At 36.4% G+C, this 24,139-nt stretch overlaps 1 protein-coding gene across 1 annotated transcript; it reads left to right on the top strand.

Annotated features, from left to right (window-relative positions):
• The first annotated feature begins 2,604 nt into the window (after nucleotides 1–2,604).
• On the top strand, nucleotides 2,605–22,254 carry LOC129264926 (ADP-ribosyl cyclase/cyclic ADP-ribose hydrolase 2-like). The gene is made up of 8 exons (XM_054902890.2): nucleotides 2,605–2,767; nucleotides 9,435–9,632; nucleotides 12,219–12,351; nucleotides 13,102–13,347; nucleotides 16,846–16,922; nucleotides 18,391–18,492; nucleotides 19,547–19,639; nucleotides 20,618–22,254. The coding sequence occupies exons 2-8, from the start codon at nucleotides 9,469–9,471 to the stop codon at nucleotides 20,787–20,789; spliced, it is 987 nt and encodes a 328-aa protein (XP_054758865.2). The 5' UTR covers nucleotides 2,605–2,767; nucleotides 9,435–9,468; the 3' UTR covers nucleotides 20,790–22,254.
• The last annotated feature ends 1,885 nt before the right edge of the window (nucleotides 22,255–24,139 follow it).

Here is a 24,139-nt window from a genome sequence, read left to right as displayed (position 1 = left end):
CTTCAATAAAATGTGGAACTAAACTTAAAGTATAACTGAGAAGGTTGATTTTTTATAAACGTTCAGCACTATAGCTGGAATGTGTTGGAACTTAGGCCAATGAGTTCTCTGCTGTGATCCTATTATTAAATCTTCATTACAAACGACATCATGAAATATTTCCTTCTTGATTCCAGAGTAAACCAAGTAAGAGTTTGTAGGTGTTATAGATAAGATGGGCATATACTTTTCTTATCTTTTTTTAAGTTGCAAAATATATGCACTCAGGAGCGGCATAACGTTGTCTTGGGGATAGGGGGGGGGGGTATCAAAACAGATAGGAACCAGGGAAGATTTTTTATTCATAGTTATGTTTCAACCCCCCTCTACCTGCTTGTTAAGAAATACATTTGTTTAAAAAAAAAATCGATCATAAAAGCATTACTAACATGATATACTCTATGTTGAGAATGATTTCTTGAGATAAAAGTCAATACTTCCTTTCTTCCGTATATAAAACTTTGAGAACTTCACAGTAAAAACACTGTTTAAGATTTTATACAACGCTGTTTACTATATGAACCTTACAGTATTTGTTTAACCGTTTAAACAATCATGTTTCATTTAAGATTAGATATTGAAAATAAAACTTTGTTGCTTAAGATTTAAACACTTGTTTAAACTGTTTAAACAATTATTGTAAGGTTCATATAGTAAACAGCGTTGTATAATTTTTTTACTGTATTCCTTCTTGACCAGCAGAGCATGCGTCAAGAGCGGTTATGCCTCGTGTTGGAGCTGAGGTGATCACGCACGTAAAACATATAGACTCGTGTTAAAACGGCACTGTTAAAAATTTAATAAAATATTAAGTTGAATGTACCAGTGGATAGGATATATCAGACATTCTGTATCTGACCAGAATAGGGCACCTTAGCTCATTTTAAAAATAAATCGGCATTTATGAAGACATGACATCTCCTCACGGGATCAAGTTCATCACCTGAAACAGTAAAGAAGCCCCAATTCTTCCGCCAGACAAAAATAGTTCCAAAGTCATCAATATTTCGTCCTAGTTTGGGCAAAGGAAGTTCAATAGTTACCCTCCCTATAATCAGTGTTGGATGGTCAATCATATTCATACACTTTTACAATCAGGGTTATATCTTTTGCCTTCCTGTAGTTGTAATTAGGCTCGTGGCACCTGAGGGCATTGTGGCGTGTGTTACGATCTGTTGGTGTCACGCGCGTAAAACATTCCCCATAGACATGTGTGTTAAAATGGCACTTAAGAAAAATTCATAAAAAATAAATGTGAAATTAGAGGGTCGAATGTTTACTACCTTTGGATAGGATATATATCTGACATTCCATATCTGACCAGAGAAGGGTACCGTAGCCAGCTCATTTTAAAAATAAATCGCCATTTATGAAGATAACTATGATGGGATCAAATTCATCACCTGAAACAGTAAAATAGCCCAATTCTTCCGCCAGTCAAAAAATAGTTCCAAATCATTGATATATCTTCCCAATTTGGGCAAAGGAAGTTCAGTAGTTACCATTTCTAGAATCAGTGTTAGATTTGAATCATATTCATACACTTTTGTCAATCAGCAATATCAAATTGAAAAAAATCGAATGGGTTGGGTCGAACGAATATCTTTAGCCCTCCTGATGTAATTAGGCTCATGGCACCTGTTACGACTCGGGCTTAACCTGCAACTCGCCGGGTAAGTTTGCGAAAAAATGTTCTATTGCAAATAATAATGTACACGCCCGCACTTATTCACCCCCAAAATTATTCAATTTGGGGGTAATTGTTTATGATGTAATCGATGGTGTTTTCACCTAAATAGTCTATGTGTGCACCTTTCTTGTCACTTTCACTTTATCATATGGCCCTTGAATGTCAGTATTTACTCTACTGTAAATGTTTTTTGTTTAAAAAAAATATATTGATATTGATCTGATCGATTTGACATAAATTTTCACCTGCGGATTTTAAATGGAGTTCTACGAGGTATCGGATAGAGCGCCACCTGCTCACGTTTGAGAGACATAGGGAGTACAATTTGTTTGTACTCCTGAGACGCCCTCGAAATGTACCTCGAGCGGGCTTGTCAGGATAACGTACTAATACAGGGCAGGAGAGGTGGTCTTGCACGATTTCCTAAGAACTTTTCTTTCCTATCTTTCCTTGACCTTTTTAACTGATATAGATTGAACACAAAGAAATTATTCCTTTTGAAAAAAAAAAAGCAAATTTACAAGGCAACAATAGTCAAAACTGACTAGTTTGCCTAATTAAAATAACAACAACAACAACAACTGAATGGGGAGTTGGTGCGAGAAAATCACGTCAGTAAACGATACCACAAATTTTCCATAAAATAAACTTAATACGTGATTATTATTAAAAGAATCGTACTATATCGGTTATGTAATGTTAGGGAGTAATTATATAATTGCAGGCGTGAATTTATACGATCTAATACACTTCATTCGGTCGATATATCTGCAATCTGCATGTAATATCGCCAACAAAATATGGTACCAAACAACACAGAGGCAGTGCGCGCACACACTGGACACATTTTCAATAAGCTAGGGAGCGAGTTACTCTATAGCAGCAGTTTACAGGCGTGGCTTTAGAGATATTTCATATACTTCAGACATAAAGACAAAAGTGGACTGTCCATAAACGACGATCACTTTCTTTCCTTCAATTAACTGATGTGATTGTTATGCTTTGTGCGGATCTGAAAACTCACCGTCTTTACAAATAGTAAGTTACCCTTTGCTGTATTATTTTCAGTCAAAATGTTGTATTCATTGTTCTTATATAATTATTTATAATGACAGTGATTTATCTTTATATTAGATTATTTTAATTTTGTTTAATTTTGTGTTCCAGAATCTAAAGTTTATATTGAGAAGCCAATGTGATTAATATTGATGAGAACTTCATGGAAATCGATTTGCTAACGTAGATTTCTCTTGATTTTAAACAAGAAAAGATATAACTAATAAAGTTTTAGACAGATTGGCGAAATACATGTTTCTTCTCATTTTCTATCGAAATATTGTAGTCTCAAACTTTTAGCCATTTTTCCAGAGCATGGTATAATTATTCAAGCTATCACTGATGGTAAAGCAGATGGGTTAGACTATTATTTCAAATGCAATATTCATGTAGCTACATATATTTCCAATCCAAACTGGGGAAATATCATCTATGTAGTCCCTAAATAACGCAGAAAAGTAACAGTTTATACCCTGACTGAAATCAAAAGGTGATTATTTTGATGTACATTCTACATTGGAATCACTCAAAGTTATCCACTACAGCAGTGTAATTTCTAATAAAACTGAAAAAAAAAATCTTAAGAATTCCACCGAAAGTTCAGTCAAATTCAAAACTAAGACAACAAAACAACAAATTTGATAATAATTAAAGTTATGATTGGTTAGTTTCATTCTTTAAAGAAAAACGATTATAATCACAACCCAGGCGGTATGCAAATAAGAGAGCCGATGATGTTTTACTTTTGCTATTTCTTTTGTATTACATTTTATGAAATATATATACATTTTCATTTATCCACCGTCGTTGTCACATCTACCAAAACGAAATACTTCGTAAAAGTAGAAAATAAATACTAGTGAGTGATTATCACTCCTCCTTTTGTGACCTGAATTGTAGAGATAACTGGTTTTTTAATAATTAAACACAATTTCAAAATGCCACAACTACTTTACTTTTTCAGTCAGTGTCGTTTTTTAAGAGAATAAGGTTAGAATTAAAACAGCTAGTAACGACATAGTAGGAGGAACCTATTAGATTCACATTTCAAAATAAGTTTTGATATTATTCGCCAAATCAAAATGAAAGTAGATCGTTGTTTCACCAACGTGTCCCGAGTAAACTGGCACGTGACACTAATTTATAACAAAACTTAATTAGATCAATCATTTACTTGACAAAGTGCAGTCACCTCCCAATTCTATGTTCGGTCAAAAAATGTAAATACTTTATCAATCATTTTGTAGCACCCCTTTGGTGTACTATATAATCTTTTTAACTATGATATGAATTCTTTATCATTTTAGACATATATTACTTCTTTAATGTTTCGTTTTCAAGAATATAAACTTAAGTATATTTTTCCTTCAAACTCAATGCATGTGTTAAAAATGATAGGTCTTGCTGCTTGCAGACCCCATTTGTCTTTATATTGTCTGAGCTAAACAATGAATTATCAGATTACTTCCAACCTTATTTGTCTGAGAAAAACTTCCCTCCAAACTCTAATTTGCACACACCCCTATAGTGAACTGATCTAGTGTATTATTTTGATAGGTCAGCTTGAGATTTAAGTATTATATGTTTTATTTCATAAATTTTTATATGTACTGTGATGTCTTATTCCAAGCATTATGTTTTATATCATTTTGTTTCATTTACAAATACATAAGTATTTGTGAAGTTTAGTCAAGTAGAAATGGCCATGGATTATTACATATGATCAACCCCCCCCCCCCCCCCCACACACAATTTATGATATTGGAACAGTCTGCTTTCTACTTCCAAGGGTGATGTTCCTGTCTCATCACTTTTCGCTTTTAGAGATGGAGACAGGACAAAACCCCAAGAATTATCTCTTATAATTCCTGTAGTTTCATATTCTGCTTTTCGGTAAGATCCAACAGTCATTATTAATATCATTGTAATATTTATCGTGTTTGATATTATTAATATATTTAATGAATAATTATTTGAAAGTTAAATACTTCTGGAAATATTTATATTTTAGCATTCTAATTCATTAGGCCTTAACCAATGAAACTTCATTGATATATTTTACTTACTCCATTATTTAAACTATTTCACAAATATTATACATTTGCTATTTATTTTTATTCAAATATTGAAATATATTCACAATATTTTAAAGAAAAAAATGATTTAATTTTGATCGATGGTCAGTTTCATACTACACATTTCGCTTTAGAGATGGAGACAGAACAGACCTCCAAAAATTATGTCTCATAATGTATGTACTTTCGTATTCTGCTTTTCAGCTTCCATTAAATTGGTATAAAAGCCAACTCTCCATCTCACTGAGATCCTTAACTTTTATATAATTTTATTTTGTTTAGTTTTACCATATGGTTCTTACTCTATTCCACAATAATGATTAGTTTGTTGTGCTAAAAACAGAAACCATTCTAATTTGATATGAAATCTCCAAATCCATTTATATGGAGCTTACAATAATCCTGCCAATTATTATGTGACAAGTCGTCTCATAATATTCCCTCTATATCAGTTGCATTAATTATTTGATTAAAATCCTTCCCCTGCATGTTTGATCCTCTCCCTACCCAAAAATTGTCGGTGTTACACTTGTCCTTCAGGATAGGTTTATTAATTGTTCCCGTCCCATCATCATATCAACCTTGGGAAAGTACACAGTGATCACTGGCGTAATGAGCCAAAATTTTGATGGGTCCAGATATCGCATATCGGCCAAAATTTGTAAAAGTTTTGAGCGAGCAAAAATTTCGACGTTTTTATTACAAATATCTAATTTTGTGATAGAATTCGACGTAATATTCTGAAAATAATATAATATTTCGCCTTTCTCTATTTCCTTTTCTTTCCTTTTCTCTTTTTTTTTCTTGTTCGTGAAAAATTGAGGGGGGGGACGCTCCCAAGCCCCTCCCCTCATTGACAGTGATCATTATTATCAAACAGTTTACCATAGTAACGGTGCTTCTCAGCCAATCAAGACCAAGGAAAGTTATCAGATTTGAAAACTTGTGAATGACAAATGTTGATGAAACGCTTTAATCTAATTTTATGTGGATGTTTGTATCACCCAGCACAGGCCAATATAAAACCTATCCCAGACTTCTGATTCTTCAAACATTAAATTCCTTGAGATCTTTTCTACCCGGCTTGTAATTGATTTGTCCCGTTACACAATTTTTACGAAAAAGTAATTTCTCAATATTTCATGTTTCTCTCGCCACAAGGTAGGAAAAGGCATAGAATGGGGCGAGCCACAGCCCTATATAGCAGACTGTTTGAAGTATAACATTTTGTCTATAAACTTAAGACCTGCAAACTTCGATACCCTTCTGCATTGTGTTTAGTTCTAAAATAGAATTAGACTTTCCAATATTCCTTCTTGTATGTTTTGTCATTCTATTATGATTTATCCTTGTCATCTCTTTAAAATGATTTACAATCTTCACATTGGGCTAATTTCAACTATTTTGCATTTTGAGGAGGGGGTGGGTCGTGAATGAAGTGGGACAAGGAGAAAATAGACACGGATGACACCTATAGCGACATGGGCGGCGTTCCCTATGGGACAGGAGAAGTGCAAGTTCTCTTGAAATTTTGAATTTGTACATCAATCAATGAGAGAGGGTCATCCTGGCCATTAAAAAAAGACATCACACATCACAGCGCATGGTTTGTGTGATAGTATATGAAGTAATTCGAACCTAAATTGAACCTTTAAAAGATATTCCAGAATGATTCTTAGAAATTCTGTTTTTTTTTCTTCTTCAGGACATTCTTTTGTAGCGGCACAGCTTTGCAAGTCGGCCGGTGGCCGCCTACCGTCTTGCGCTGCCCACGTACAAAGAAAGACGAAGTCAAGAAATGACAAGTTTGAACGAAGAGATGAAGTAAAGTTGTACATAATGTGTTTATTTCAAATCAATTACGAGTTTTCGCAAACCTCTGGAACGCGACATTAGGGTCCAGTAATACAAAAGTTAACGATTAATCATAGACTCGATTTTTAAGATTGATTGTACATTATAGTCAATAGAATCAAACGTAGAAAACTACTCTACAATCATTGCTAACCTTTGTGTTACAGGCCCTATAGATCTGCTTTTCGATCGTGTGCAAAATTCTTTCGCGCGACACCGCACCATGCTATACGACATTAAATCCGGCTTTCACGCATTTACGACTGGTCATCAGCGTATGCCCCCTGAGCCGGCGGCGAGCCTCGACTATGACAGCTGGCTGGAGATATTCGAAATGCTGGGCCTACAATAGATTATGACATGGATAAGAAGCTAAATTGATTTTGATTTAGCTTCTTATACAATTTTTCAACAAAAAAGAAAATCAAATTTTAAAGAAATATTTGAAATATTCTTAGAAGAAATAAAATGGAGAGCAAATATAAAAAAAAGTATTTTTTTGAAAAATTGTAAAACAAAGATTGAAAAGTCAATTTAGGCATTATGTTTGCTTACTATTGAACATGTATCTAAAATTCTTTCTTGCTATATTTATATAATGTTGTCAATTTTTATGTTGAATTCTAATGTATATCATGATGTTGTTTTTTTATTTTTGTTCAATATACAGTGACGATGTAAATGAGAACATACAAATAAAATAAAAAATAAAAAAAAATAAAAAAGATTATGACATGGATAAGAAAGTGGTTTTTCAAACAAATCGAGTACATATTGAGTGAGGAAAAACTTACTGAATTAAGACTTAGATAGATCATTACAGTCTATCGAATCGATAAAGCATCTAATGTGGATTATTGGTGGATCACTAGCAATTGATTCCATTTTATTTTTGTTCAATATACAGTGACGATGTTAATGAGAACATACAAATAAAAAAAAATTAAAAAAAAAATTAAAAAAAAGATTATGACATGGATAAGAAAGTGGTTTTTCAAACAAATCGAGTACATATTGAGTGAGGAAAAACTTACTGAATTAAGACTTAGATCTGAATTAAGACTTAGATAGATCATTACAGTCTATCGAATCGATAAAGCATCTAATGTGGATTATTGGTGGATCACTAGCAATTGATTCCATGGGTCAGATCACCTCTCCAGCCGAAACCATTTCGCATGCGTTGATATGTACACAGCATATGCAATAGGCCTATCCACGTCTGAACACCATCCGAATTTGCGGGTTTTTTTCTTTTACCTGCTCCTTCTACACAAACAATATGCCCTAGCACAAAATGTTATGGGAATTATGTTTTACTTCCCCCGAAATGGGTGATTAGGTTCAAATTTTCGGGGGGGACCACTTCCTTTGACGAGTGGATACCAGGCGCGACCATGGGGTTTCGAAAAGCACCCTAAACAAGGGAAGCAAGTATTTTTCAGATTATGAAAATGCATCCCTTAACAAGTATATTTGGCTTGAGAAACCATACAAGTATTGGAAATGTATCCCTTTTCCAGTATTTTAAACATCGTTTTTGACACCTTTATAACGTTACATATAGGCCTATACGTAACGACTTGCCCACTCTTTCCCTTTTTTACGCGTGGTCGCGCCTGGTATCCACGCGTCAATGGAAGTGGGCCCACCGGGCGGCCTCTCGAGCTCTGGGAGGAACCAAATGTGGCTCTGGAAAGTCGTCCTAAATCGGATATGTCGCTGTTACCATAGTATTTTGCACACGAACCGCAGATTGATGTTTCCGTTGCAGATGCGAAAGCTAAACAAAATCCTCATGTAACATAATTTAAATTGCAGGACAGTCTTTTACGACGGGCCCAAAAGTCTCTTCCAAAATCAACTACCGTCGTAAATAAGCGTTTGCGTTCTCCAGCTAGCGAAAAGTCGGGAATGTCAAATCAACAAGCTCGCACCTCTGGGCGAGATGACCGACAATGGAGTATAACCACTAGTTGGTCCATGGTATAACCGACATGGCCTACGGCAGCAAAACAAATGGTGAACGAAAAAACTACCCTAAAACCCTTCCCCAAATCGGTCATCACTTTTGTTGCAATGCACCCAATTAATCCGCCTGTAATATTAGTGTATAAAATGGAACTAATTAATGTTCGTACTCTGATTCCAAATTCAAGTTCTTCGGCTTCATTATTCTTCCCTCTTACGTAACTCTCTCTCTTCACCACTCCCCAGCAAGTTTCTCGATCTCAACTAGTTTAACCACTCCGACTAAAGCTTTCTCATCCACTCTCTTACCCAATTCTCTCGTTCTACGACTCTTCTGTCTTACAGCTCAGTTATCTCTCCCACCTGTTCACTTTATCTCTCTCTCTCTCTCTAGTCGCTGAAGAATGCAAGCGAGCTGGAGAACAGGAAATCAGAAGCAGAATAGAAAAAAATAAGTTCAGCTGGACTGTCCATAAATTCTAATTCAGTATATTCAATTCTACTCTTCCAAATCCATTGAGTCCCGAAAAATACTAATTCTACAGCCCAAACGCATAGCAACCATTTAGTTTGAATTCCTTAACAAGTTCACTACCACACTCCAAACGCAGCTGGTCTGATCGACCCAGAAAACTGGCAACTCAAACTAACACATTATGGAATATAAACAGTGCAAGACGGCAAACGAACTTTTTACCTCAACAACCTATATAATCTCTATTTTCCACCCGCTTTATATATCCCTTCAGACAAATCCTAAACTCTTTAGGCTAAAGAGTCACGATGAATCTCCTCCCTGTGTTCATTTGCTTGTCATCAATGACGATGACGACTAATGCCTATACACTACCTGGACCAGGAACAACTTGGAACATGACAGACGTTTTGAAAGGTAGATGCCAGGAGTACCGCCAGTGCCTCCACGGGGGTCTTTGTCTACCCTATTAGTAAGTCCCCCATTCCCACCTTTGTAATGTTTTGAGAGTTATATTAAAGCCATGACGGTAACAATAGTAATTGTTTTGTGATGGTTGTGTCAGGTAAAAATCTTCTTTTTTATTTGTTTTTGAGAAATAAAAATACAATAATGAATACAAATATATTTTTGTATGGTTGATGACTTGTTCTTAAAAAATATTGATAATGCATTACAAATGTCTGAAGATTAATTTCATTAATACCTCGGTCACATTTGTTCTACGGCAGCCGTACGGCGAGTCGAAAACAGTCGTTATAACATTTTTTGTACCAGCTAAATATAGGTGGTTTGAATAAAAATGAATAAAACGGCTGTTTTCGACTCGCCGTAGAGCAAATGTGACCAGTGTATTAGGCTTAGTGGAATAATATACTTGGAAGACATTTTGAATGTTGATGGAGGCTTGAAAGATGTATCCGAAATATCATCAATGCTGAAATTTAAAAATAATAAAAGATCTGTCATTTTTTATTATTCAAAACTGAGGCAAGCTCCTAGCTATACCTGAAATTTGGCTATCAAAATATATTATTGAGAACCTACAAAGATCTGCGAATCTTGATATATACCCAAACTAAAAATAGGTAACTCAGTAAAATGTCTGGACCACGTACCTTCAAGATACTTTTACAATTATGTTATACGTCATGAAGGGTCAAATTCACGTTGCTGTTTCTTTTGGGAAAATATTTCGAAAATGAGTATAGTCTGGAATACTTGTTTCGAGAGAAACTTGTTAACAGTAAAAGAAAACAAACTTAGATAATTTAATTTCAAAATACTATATAATTTATTGCCTGTGAAAAGAAATTCATGTAAATGGCGTATAAGTGAAGATGCTTATTGTAATAGTTGTCATGTAGAAGAGGACATAACACATGCCTTGATCACTTGTAAATTGAATCAAAATTTTTGGTCATATATAATTTGGCTGATCAAAAAAGCCTTCAATAAACACGTTATTATCGATGTCGATCTTTTGATAAAAAATAACGAGCACAAAGAACTAGATGATATCATTAATATAGCTTTTTGGACTGTGTATAAATCAATTTTGTTACGTAATTACAGGAGAGTAGACAATAGACCATCAAATCTAACGTTTTTATTTAAATCAGAATTGCTTAGGAGACTAGAAATGAACAAAACTGTACTGGGAAATCTTTGTATCGTCTTCTGTATGTATTATTTGATTATGTTTAATTGATATAAATGTGAAATGTATATACAGATGATTGAATAAATGCTATTGAAATTAAAAAAAAATTATTTTAGGCTTTATAATGATCATAATCTTTATTCTCAATATTATATCTCTCAGCTCAGAAATTCTTTCTGAATATTCTCATTATCCTATACTCATTGTTTCTCTCTTTCTTCCCCTCATTTCCTTCATCCAATACAATGCGCACTCTATTTCGATTTCTCCCTCATCCTCGCACACACACACACACACACACACCCTACACACACCCTCTCTCACACCCACACACATCTAAATCTCTCTGTTTATCTCTCTCCTCTCTCTTTACCGGTCTCTCATCGTTACCCATAATTATACCTTACCATGGACGCATCTGTTCAGCTTTCACTTCTACCCACGCCCACACACCATTATTTCAATCCCTATACCATCCATCTCACTGTCTTTCTAGATACGTCTACCACACACGCACTTTCTCTCACCGTCACGAACAGATAAATTTTATTCCTGTCCCCTTTCTCTCTATCTATCAATTTCTCACTCCCACACACTCAATTCATCTTTCTCCTTTCACCCTGACTTACAAACACAACTCATCCCGCCCAAGATTCCAAATCTCTCTCTTTCGATATCTTCCTTACCATCGCTCTCACCCCACACTCTCCCTTTCTCCAGTCTAACCCCACACATACACTCTCTTTCTCCTATACACTGACCTACATACTCACAATCTCCCCTCCTTGTTTACCATCACCCCTGTCCCTCTCCCACACGCCCACAATGTTTCTTCCCCTCTTACCCTATTACGTTTGTTATCTTCTGCTTTTATAATCATCGCTACCCACACACGCACCTTCTTTCTCTCTATTATCACCCACACCCTCACACTCTTCGAACGTTTGCCGTACCCAAAGTATGCTCTTTTTCCTTTTCATACTCTCACCCATATTCAAATCCACACACGGACCTCCATTCTATTTTTTTTTTGCTCTCTCTCTCTTCTTTCCCCTTAAACACAAACCAATACATACACACCTCACACATGCCCTCTCCCTCAACTTCACTCACTCTTAAACCTGTTTCCCTTTCTCATTCCTCTCGCCATCACCATGACATGCCCCTTTTTCTCTCTCCAACTTTTCTCCCTCTCTTACCGTCACATACAGAACTACATTCATCATCACTTTCATCATTACCCACACACCCTCCCCTCTTGTATTTTATTACTTTAATTTTTGTGCATCAAAAACAATTAAGTTTTGCGACGGATCCATGTCAACAGAAAATTCATCCCCAAAATAAAAAATATATATCATTCTATCTTTCCAACTATATCTTTATCGTGTTTAGTGGTGATGTCCAGTGTGATGCTGCCGTGAATTCCTTTCTTGGAGCTATCCGAGGGATGGATCCCTGTAATACCCCATACAACGCCTATGATGAATTCCTTACCATGGCTCCACCGAATACTAAACCTGGAACGGTAAGTAGGAGTCGGGCTTTGTTAATGACGTGCATCTATCTGAAGCTGATTTTTTTTTCTCTTGACATCCTGATCATTCATTTCCCGTATTTCTTTACCCTATATACTTCTTTAAAGTAAGCTCTAGTGCATGCTAAGTTGTTTTATGCTTTGTTTACCCCATCAAATTTTCATCTGTATGAATTAATCTTGAAAATCAGATATTCATTCTTACTGTCATTACGAACTTGTAAAGTTTACTACCTCACTCTGAATTGGTTGAGTCAGAGTGTAGACTTTTTAAGACTACTTCAAGCAGCATTATTAGCCATTGAAAAATAAAAATCAGAGAAAAATAATTTTTTATTAAAGTAGGACAGAAATCTCTCATAGCATTTGGTGGCATATCTCGTGTGACAGATCGCGTTTCATTTCCCATGGACTCGATTTCTAGCACTTTGCGCCCAAATATTTCCTATCTTCATTTCTTGAGTCGTATTAATTTTGGTAGAAATTGTTAATTAATAATGTTGTCTACTGTTTGATGATGAAGGAGAAGAAGATAGTGATAATGAATATGATAATGATTATGTTGTTGATGATGATGATGATGATGATGATGGTATGATCCTATCAATGACGATAATGATTTTGAGGAAAGGGAGGAAATGCAATGTCGGTTATAATGATACTAATGATGATGTTTTAGCCCCTCTCCTTGGACCTCATCAGTTCCCTTATTTTGTTTTCAATTCTCCATCTTCTCAACAGACAACGATGTGGACAGGCGTCGGTGGTGCCTACATACCCCATGACGTTGCCGAGGTGAGTCGTGAGTACATCGTCCTGGGTGAAACGTTCCCAGGTTACATGGCTCTAAACCTATCCTTCTGTGGTTCTACTGATCCAGATGAACCGTCTGGGTTCAACTACACAGTCTGCCCTACTGAAGACACCGACCGATCTGGATGTAGCAACAACACAGTTGCGACCTTCTGGGATCGTGCTTCCGAGCTAGTAAGTGCAGTATTCGGATTAAGTCTAAAACTGAGGAAAAATACTTTAATTGATCTTTTATTAATTTTGAACATTTCCCTTTGCCACATTATAGTGGATGAATATACTGCAAGTATAGTTGAGCTTGAAGCAGTGGCGTAATGAGCCATTTTGATGAGCCAAACATGGTGTGTTATAGGGCAAAATATCATTAAAGTCGCGCACGAGCAAATACACTACTCAAAAAAAGTTAAGGACCACTTTTTAAAACGTACATAAAGATTTTATACAAGGTGTTTTATTTCTGGAAATACCTCAGTACAACTGTCCTAAATGTCCTTAAACACGCTGTAATCAATTTCACACATGGGTGGTTTCAGTTGTTGCACAATGTCTCTCGCATCACTGCACATCCTGAAAAGTGGGCCCCGAGGGGTATCAGCTACCGACATGAAGTGGTAAAAACGAATGTCTGAGTGTCTTTCAGGCAGTTCAGTAACGAGTGTGACCACCTCCTGCAGCAATAACGGCTTCACAGCGCTGTCTCATGGAGCTGATGAGGCGATTGATGTCTCTGACGTCCAGTGCATCCCATGCAGCCTCCAGAGCCACACCCAGCTGCTGCAGTCCAAGTGGATGGGCTTCGAGCTGCTCGAGACTCCTCCCCATCATGTCCCAGACGTGCTCTATCGGGTTTAAGTCCGGGGACCTCGCTGGCCACTCCATACGCTCAATCCCCTGGCCCTCAAGGAACTCGGTCACCACCCTAGCTCGGTGGGCACGGGCATTGTCATCCATGAAAATGATGTTTTGTCCCACATTTTCTGCAAATGGCACCACTATAGGTTCAAGGACCTCATCCCTGTACCTCACTCCTGTCATTGCTCCCCCTGGGACCACGTAGAGACGAGTACGGTTGGCGTAGGTGATGCCTCCCCACACCATGACGCTGCCTCCCCCATAACGGTCATGTTCTGCAATACAGGGGTCTGCAAATCTCTCTCCTGCATGGTCGCCTCCAGACTCTCGAACGTCCATCATTGTGGTCAAGGGAAAATCTGCTCTCATCTGTGAACAGAACTCTACGCCATTGCTGTCTGGTCCATCTGACATGCTCCCGGGCCCAGTTGAGACGAATTCTTCTGTGAGCAGGGGTGAGTGGGACACACTCAGCTGGCCGTCTCGCATGCATATTGGCTCTGTGAAGTCGGTTACGGATTGTTTGAGTGGAAACAATCACTCCAGTTGCTGCAGCGAAGTCATTGTTGAGGCGGCGTGCACTGTGAAAGTGGTTGCGGAGGCTGAGATTCGTCAAGTAGCGATCATCTCTAGGGGTTGTCGAAACTGGTCGGCCACTGCGGGGTCTCTCGGAGTATAGCCCTGTCTCTCGGTGTCTTTGATTTGCTCTGCTAATGACACTGTGTGACACGCCCATCATTCTGGCTACTCTTCGCTGACTGAGGCCAGCTTCCAGCATCCCTAGGGCTCTGGCTGTGGATTCAAATGCATTTTCTGTCTTTAGTCTCTACAATCAACAAATTGCTGACAACAGCAATGCCAAGATACAGCTGTCCAGGATGCCATCAAACACAATGAAATCAATTTCACACATGCAGTTCTTTCATGATGTCTCTGGCATCATTGCAGTGGGCCATAAGACAAGTGTCTTCCAAAGCATTTTCCGTCTTTAGTCTGTACAATCAACAACTTGCCTACAACAGCAATGCCAAGACACCACCTAAGTGAAACAGATGTAGCCAGAGCCCTAGGGATGCTGGAAGCTGGCCTCAGTCAGCGAAGAGTAGCCAGAATGATGGGCGTGTCACACAGTGTCATTAGCAGAGCAAATCAGAGACACCGAGAGACAGGGCTATACTCCAAGAGACCCCGCAGTGGCCGACCAGTTTCGACAACCCCTAGAGATGATCGCTACTTGACGAATCTCAGCCTCCGCAACCGCTTTCACAGTGCACGCCGCCTCAACAATGACTTCGCTGCAGCAACTGGAGTGATTGTTTCCACTCAAACAATCCGTAACCGACTTCACAGAGCCAATATGCATGCCAGACGGCCAGCTCAGTGTGTCCCACTCACCCCTGCTCACAGAAGAATTCGTCTCAACTTGGCCCGGGAGCATGTCAGATGGACCAGACAGCAATGGCGTAGAGTTCTGTTCACAGATGAGAGCAGATTTTCCCTTGACCACAATGATGGACGTTCGAGAGTCTGGAGGCGACCAGGAGAGAGATTTGCAGACCCCTGTATTGCAGAACATGACCGTTATGGGGGAGGCAGCGTCATGGTGTGGGGAGGCATCACCTACGCCAACCGTACTCGTCTCTACGTGGTCCCAGGGGGAGCAATGACAGGAGTGAGGTACAGGGATGAGGTCCTTGAACCTATAGTGGTGCCATTTGCAGAAAATGTGGGACAAAACATCATTTTCATGGATGACAATGCCCGTGCCCACCGAGCTAGGGTGGTGACCGAGTTCCTTGAGGGCCAGGGGATTGAGCGTATGGAGTGGCCAGCGAGGTCCCCGGACTTAAACCCGATAGAGCACGTCTGGGACATGATGGGGAGGAGTCTCGAGCAGCTCGAAGCCCATCCACTTGGACTGCAGCAGCTGGGTGTGGCTCTGGAGGCTGCATGGGATGCACTGGACGTCAGAGACATCAATCGCCTCATCAGCTCCATGAGACAGCGCTGTGAAGCCGTTATTGCTGCAGGAGGTGGTCACACTCGTTACTGAACTGCCTGAAAGACACTCAGACATTCGTTTTTACCACTTTTCAGGATGTGCAGTGATGCGAGAGACATTGTGCAACAACTGAAACCACCCATGCGTGAAATTGATTACAGCGTGTTTAAGGACATTTAGGACAGTTGTACTGAGGTATTTCCAGAAATAAAACACCTTGTATAAAATCTTTATGTACGTTTTAAAAAGTGGTCCTTAACTTTTTTTGAGTAGTATATTTTGGCATTTTGTAAGAAAACATTCTATTTTATTTTATAAAGTTCGACCATGGATATTCCTCTTTTAGCTCCACGATTTGACAATATATTAAGAAGAAAATAATATGATATTTCACCCTTTTCCTTTCCATTTTTTTTGTTTTCTCTTTATTTCTTTGTCGTGGAACTCCCCATATGCCCCATACCGCCCCCCCCCCCTATTTATGCGCCAATTGCTTTCAGGGTCTAGACTTACTTCTTTTTAGTTACATTCATGCCAGTCCATCAATTCTAAACTGATGAACCAGTCGTGAAGACTAGAGGTAGACATTTTAACAGCTTTTAAAAATATTGGGACTATAATGGGTCTGTTCCCAACTCTGCCCGCACTAAAATTACCGCCACAAATGCCTCTTGATTGCTTAGTTTATTAACACCAACGTTTCAAGTATACATTTTCCAAACTGAGACAACCATCATAATTTTGATTATAACAGGGCTCTGATACATAATTTGTTGCAACTCTATATTTTACTTGGCTTTGAAATTTTATTTATACAGTTTACAAGACAAGCTAGTGGTGAGGTATATGTTGTTCTGAATGCTCAAAGAGATCGAGGGGCGTACCATCTCGAAAGGTAATATTATTCGACATACATGTTAGGTTTGTTACCATAACAAAGGGATGGGTAGTAGGCCTAATCATTGCTGCGTATATTATACTCCAAAGTCTTTTTACCCATTTCTGTAGATGAAATGACACTCATTATCATAATTACCCTCTTATTAACCCATTACGGTAATTATAGTGTCAATCAAGCTGAATTAAGCCAATCAATCAAACGGTACTGTTTTACCTAATGCCTATTCCTTGGAAAAAAAAATCGGTTCCCAAACAAAAAAGGACATTCTTCTTAAAAATGTCATTTGTTTACAATTAAATGAGGTGCAATGTCTGTCACATTCTTTAAAGTATAAGGTGAACCCATCGACAGATCAACTCGTCAGATATTACTTTAAAATAATCAATGACAGTAAGATAACCGAAATAAATTTATTTAGAACATTTGATTTTGCTCAGTAAAGGAATGCAGCTCTTGCTTACTTTATTCTATAGTGATGTAATTCATCATTGCATATTTTTATTCCTTACTGGTACTCATTGAATTTTATGTAATTGATCACCATGTAGATATGTTAACAATTAAAAAGGAAAGAAAGGACATAAATCCATAAACCTCAATATTTACTCTTCTAAAAGATGTTCGGATGCATTTGCGTATTACCCTTTTAGTGTTTCAGTGAGACCATGATTCAGAATTGTGAATAGGTGGGTGTATGTTAAGTGTACTTAAAAAGTATTTTGAAAATAACTTTATGATTATGGTTCAAACGACGACAAACCCGATATTCTAATTTACGCGCGAACAAGATATTTCGAAGGTTGGAGGTATGTATAATATTTATTTTTGATCTGTATAGGCCTATCGTACAACACCCATTTCCGTTATCCCACAGGCACCGATAAGAAATATAGTTGAATTACAAGATACAAGACATTTTATTTTGTCTTCACAAACATGATGATTACAAATAATTTTTTTCCACTGGTATAATTACAATAGACATGCATGAACAAAACTAAACAAAGAAACAAATAAATTAAATTAAATTGGTCTTGATAAGGATGATCTACATTTACACTATCTAGGAATCGTGACCAACAGTAATTAGATTATTGATCGAGTGTTGACTTGATGAACCCATCCGAAATTAGTTATAAAAATCTCATTACTTTCCATGTTAGTTTGGATTAGTTTCGAACCACAATCTTATAAAACGATTTCCAAAATAAGAAAAGAAAAAATATATATACATGTATATATAATTACCATAGAATATGACTCATTTTTTCTTACATTTTTCTTGTCTATTTTATTTATTTTTTCTATTTTGGTCTTGCCGATAATTGTATCTTGTTATCACTTTATTTTTCAAAACTTTCAATATTTTTCGTCTTCAATATCACTGCGAGGAGCCGTCAAAATTATGGTATTGTTAACTGTTTAAACCAATTTGCCACCATGTTCCATTTTTTCTCTTTAGTACATTTGCCCGCATTGAAGTACCTGCATTTGACCGTACCAAGGTTACAAACATTGCCATCTACCTCATCCCGGACTTTACACTTCCGACTCCAAACAATCGGTAAGGTCAGACATTCACCTTATTTAAAAGGAAATTTTGTTTTTTAATGAATGGGGTGATACTCAAAGTTGCTGACTAATACTAAAATTGTAATAAACAGTTACAAGATTTAAGGGACAGACAATTACGGATTTTGATGATTATTAGAGATTTACAAAAAGTTTATTGAAACAGTTATTAAAATGACTATGCCAAACGACCTCATTCCCCAAATAAATATTATGCGTAGACCACTTTTCTTACAATTAATTTTCCCCAAAACAATCATGGCAACCGTAACAAGTTCATAAAATATACGAATTATGCATTTTTGTGTGTGTGTGTGAATTCACAGACCCCTCAACAAGTACGATTTCTACGTAGTACATTACCTTCAGTGATTTTTAAGCCAACACTGTTAAAAACCCCAGATTTTACACCAAAAAAAAAAGAAACATAAATTTGCAGAAAGCAATTTTGTAAATTCTTTAAACAGGAACTTTTCAAAAATTTAACAGAAGAGATCTGTTTAAAAAAAGGGTGTTTTATTTCAGGAAATTTGTAAGGTTCCATACACCAAATACCAATTTCCTGTATTTTTACACGATAAGTGTTCTCGATCAGACTCTGCTGCAGGAACTTTTTTTTTTGAGTGAATAAAACGGTACAAGCAGGTGATGAAATCACACCTTGTTAAATATCCTGTTGTTCATCGGATTGATTGATTTTGAAACCGATGCCTTAATCACCCCCTTCTCTATCTAACTCTAACATATCTCAAAGTGTTCAGTGATGGCGTTGAGAACAAGGTCGTTTTTGCGACTAGTACTTACTAAGAGTGAAGTGCAAACGCAGGAATGAGCAGGAAAAAAATCAATCGAAGGACTGAAACCGACGGTAAAGAGATCAGAATCTCTGACTTGCTAGAAGATAATTATTAATATATCAATAAATCGATGTTGCTGCAGCTTGCTAAAAATGAAAAATAGCCAAGGTTCATTCGTGTTATTGAAATAACACTGAAGCATTCCAAAAGTTTCTTAATTGTCATTTGATTACATACATTGTTTTACAGGGTACGTGAGACCTGTACTAACGGTACTGTGGCATATTTGAGAGGAATCTTAGACAACTTGGGTCTCAACAATACATGTGAAGAAGATCCAGAGTAAGATATTCTGAAAGAAAAATTGTTGAGATGATTCACTTCATTACATTCTTTTAAAAACTATTTTAGTAGTTTTCCACTTTCCCTTTCATTTCTCCCTCTCTGGATCCCTTCTCTTTCTTCTCTCAGCCTTTTCTTTTTGAATTTGTGTCACATGCAGGCGTACCCCGCCACAAACTTTTGCTTTTAATACATGGAATTACGCCTTCTACTCAGGCGCGGATCCAGGGGGGCACAGGGGGCACATGCCCCCCCCCCCTTTTAGAAGCAAAATAAAAAATTTGTAATGTAACTATATGATCCATTTCTCCGAAAAATCTCATTGGTAAAAAATTATGCTAAAAGTTATGTGTAAAATCATAATTTTGCTCCAATTAACTAAATAATGCCCTAGAGAGCATGCTAATTTTTGGTTCAGACTCTTTATAGGAATCTGATCAAATGTATTGTAAAAAAATCAACATCACATTTATTTTCTTATGTATTTTATTGTTTTCTAAATGTATTTCTTTGTTTTTCTACTTTTTGTTTTTTAGTGTTTTTTAATGGATATTGTCGGGGACTTCATTTTGACCATAAACAAGATGAAAGTAATCGATTTTAATCAGTGAAAGAAAAAATATTGATACATTTATAAATTTTGGCTCAAATACTATTTGCATTGGATTTGTACTCGAATACTCGTTTTTGAGCAATTTTGGGTCTGCATGCACTTACGAAATCTTGCGTAATTTTGGAACCGCGTACCCGGGGCAGGGGTCGCAATTTTGGTCTCAAAAGACTTCAAAGTATAAAAAGTCAGACAGCGACGCGTTCAAACAAAATTTCACAGCGGATTTATCGCGAAAAATGTTGGGGGGGGGGGAGGCTTGCTGAATCACCCCAAGTCTTATTAGGGTTAAGAAAACTATGATCAGGTGAAGTGTAAGGTGAATTCTGAACAAAACTTTTTCAATTGATTTCTTTTCATTTTCCCAGAGACATCATGTGGCTGCAGTGTGCTCGATACACAGACAGCCCTTACTGCGTTCCATACAGAAGACATCAGCCTGATCCGCCCTTTAGTGGAGCCAAAACAATCGTCGATGTCCTACCTTTGGCCTTCCTAATGATTCAAGTAGTGTCTGTCATTTTGATCAGTGGTCGATAAAGTGTTTAATTTCTCTCAAATCTCTAGTCCATTTTATAAATAAGAAATTATATAGCAGAATTTAAAAAAGTAGCATTGTAATTATTACTTGGTAGCAATTATTGTAAAAGAAGAAACAAATCCCCAACAACAGCCAGGCGCAAATTATCTCGAGTAAAATACCTCCCTTCTGTGTCAAAGGGTCAAAACTGAGATAAAGTTTGCCATTTAGGGGAAATAATTATAGGGCCGTAACCAATGACTTGATAATGATAGGCCCTATCCAGCTTGTTATAGTATGTACTTAATTGTCTCTATATATTAAAGACTACACCATTACTTATTGAATCTAAAGGTGTCAATTTATTGCAGGCATTCACCTAATATCATTTTGAACACCTAAATTAATCCTTTATTTACAAAGATTCTGGTTAATTCTGATTTTGATTGGTTACCATAAACAATGTTATATTTTATGCCTTTTCATTCTTGGTATATAGCCTTCCCTGAAAAGCCCGTGATAACATAACTGTGTAAAATGAAATTATAATTAGTGTATTATTTTTATACAAGAATATCAACCCTTACCTACCTTAATAGTTCCCGAGTGATAACACATCAATAAGTATAGATCATCTCATTTATAGACCTACATAATTTAATAAAAATTAGGCAACATAATTAATTTATAATACAGTGCATACATATTCAATTAAACTAAATTCATTGATTTTCCTCTTTCAGTATTTTTATATTTACGATGATCTATATATTGATTCTTCGATTATGCCCCAAAAATGTTGAAAATTGAGGGGAATGCTGAGAAGCAAAGTTTTTAGTTTCCATTCCCCTCTAAACAGAGAATAGATAAATCAGTCAATGAATAGATAAATGAATACATAAATTAACATATAAACGAGTAATAAATGTATTATATACAGGTATATAATGTAAAGGCATATGACATAATAAAAAAGATGAAATATACACAAAAACAATTTTCCTTCATTTTATTATTCATTTTATTCTTTATCATGTATACAGCATATAACAGATATTTGCAAAATTTTCATGAATAATGTAATTGTTGAAAAATATTCATTCATTAGTTCATACAATACAATACAAAATATTGAAAATGGAGGGAAATTATGAGAAGCAATGCTTGTAGCTTGTATTCCCCTTAAAAGAGATAAAATAAATTAATATAAACATATAGAAACAAATAAAAAATTGTATAAATAATATATGAATAAAGACTTTGCAGTATATATTATATTTGTGTAGAAAAGTCTACAAAAATTCTTTGTCGTGAAACTTATATTATTGTTTGAAACTTATGAATATTTTGTTGACTTTTTTCATTACAAAGACATGTTATGATAATTTTGTAAATGTATCTGTTATACATGCATTATGTAAATTTGTTTTGAGTGCTAAGATGAAATATCTCGACATCAAACATGACAAGTCATCATCCCACTACAAACCTTTTTGTCATTGTTTAATCAATTTCTGATGTTGATGAAAATTGTTATTTTGACGTGCTGATTTTGCTTTGATCATTGCATCTTTGATATTTTTTCTTAATGTCTTTTAATTATGCAACAATAAAGAAAACAAGTGGAACGCCTCTGGCAGTCTCGCCTGCATTACGCGATTTAATATCGCAGCAGTGCTAACTTTGAAAACTATACTATAAAATAATCATTCACAAAAACACCATTCATTTAATGACATAATACCACGTTCATTGACCATAAATGACATTTGAACGGTGACTTAAGACTTGTCAACTACACCCATGTCCACATTTTATTCACTCTATCCATAAACTTTCAAAGTTATGATGGCAATTCAACAATTACCCCAACATGGCCTAAGTTTATTGACCTTAACTGACCTTTGACCTTGGTTTTGTGACCTGAAACTCCCAGGGGATGTTCAGTGATACTTGATTACTCTCATATCCCAAGTTTTATGAACTAGATCCATAAACTTTCAGAGTTAGGATGGTAATTCAACAAATACCCCTAACATGGCCAAAGTTCATTGACCTTTAATGACCTTTGACCATGATCATGTGACCTGAAACTCGTACAGGATGCTCAGTGATACTTGATTACTCTTATGTCCAAGTTTTATGAACTAGATCCATAAACTTTCAGAGTTAGGATGGTAATTTAACAAATACCCCCAACATGGCCAAAGTTCATTGACCTTAAATGACCATTGACCATGGTCATGTGACCTGAAACTCAGGCAGGATGTTCACTAATACTTGATTAACCTTATGTCCAAGTTTCATGAACTAGATCCATAAATGTTCAAAGTTATGATAGTAATTCAACAAATACCCCCAACTTGACCAAAGTTCATTGACCCTAAATGACCTTTGATCTTGGTCACGTGACCTGAAACTCAAGCAGGATCTTCACTAATACTTGATTGACCTTATGCCCAAGTTTCATAAACTAGGTCCATATACTTTCTAAGTTATGATGTCATTTCAAAAACTTAACCTTCGGTTAAGATTTTGAAAATAATTCTCCTAACATGGTCTAAGTTCATTGACCCTAAATGACCTTTGACCTTGGTCATGTGACCTGAAACTCGGGCAGGATATTAAGTAATACTTGATTAACCTTATGTTCAAGTTTCATGAACTAGGTCCATATATAATTTCTAAGTTATGATGTAATTTCAAAAACTTAACCTTAGGTTAAGATTTGATGTTGACGCCGCCGCCGCCGTCGCCGTCGGAAAAGCGGCGCCTATAGTCTCGCTCTGCTATGCAAGCGAGACAAAAACTAATAACTATGACTTATTATGAATTTTTAAGAATGTATATATTTATAATAATGAATATATTTTGTGCACTTAACGCACAACTTCCAGATACCCCTACGCCTACCCCTTCCCCCCAAAAAAGAAGAGAATTGTATGAGATTTAAAAAAAATGGTATAGGCACTGTCCCACCATAATTATGGTGTCAATCCAGAGAGCTATACATGTAGGCCTTATGGGCCTACAATATTTATACCTCACTCAAATTTGCTCTACAGCCGCTATACTATACGGAGAGTCTAAAACGGCCGTTTTATTCATTTTTATTCAAACCACCTATTTACATAGCCATCACGTATAGGTACGGCCGCCGTAGAGAAAATGTGACTGGTGTATACTAGACCCTCACTGTACAAACGCTGTTTAAGATTGTAAGCACGTAAATTGAATAAGCCCATCACTCTAACTAACAACTACTGTTTAAACTTTGTAAACAACTGTTTAAACTTTTTAAACAAGTTTTTAAAACTTTTTAAACAATTAAAAACAAGTTTAAATAACTTGTTAGAGTGACAGGCTTTAA

This window comes from Lytechinus pictus, chromosome 7 (genome assembly GCF_037042905.1).
Source record: "Lytechinus pictus isolate F3 Inbred chromosome 7, Lp3.0, whole genome shotgun sequence".
NCBI lineage: Eukaryota > Metazoa > Echinodermata > Echinoidea > Temnopleuroida > Toxopneustidae > Lytechinus > Lytechinus pictus.
The sequence above is the reverse complement of the archived record's forward strand: the minus strand, read 5'-3'. Positions and strand labels throughout refer to the sequence as shown.

Excerpts from the sequence above, each read along its gene's own strand:
- LOC129264926 (XM_054902890.2), top strand. The coding sequence starts at position 9,469 with ATGAATCTCCTCCCTGTGTTCATTTGCTTGTCATCAATGACGATGACG. Across the intron at positions 13,348-16,845 it reads GGGATCGTGCTTCCGAGCTA|TTTACAAGACAAGCTAGTGG; the intron begins GTAAGTGCAGTA and ends TTATTTATACAG. Across the intron at positions 16,923-18,390 it reads GGGGCGTACCATCTCGAAAG|TACATTTGCCCGCATTGAAG; the intron begins GTAATATTATTC and ends TTTTCTCTTTAG.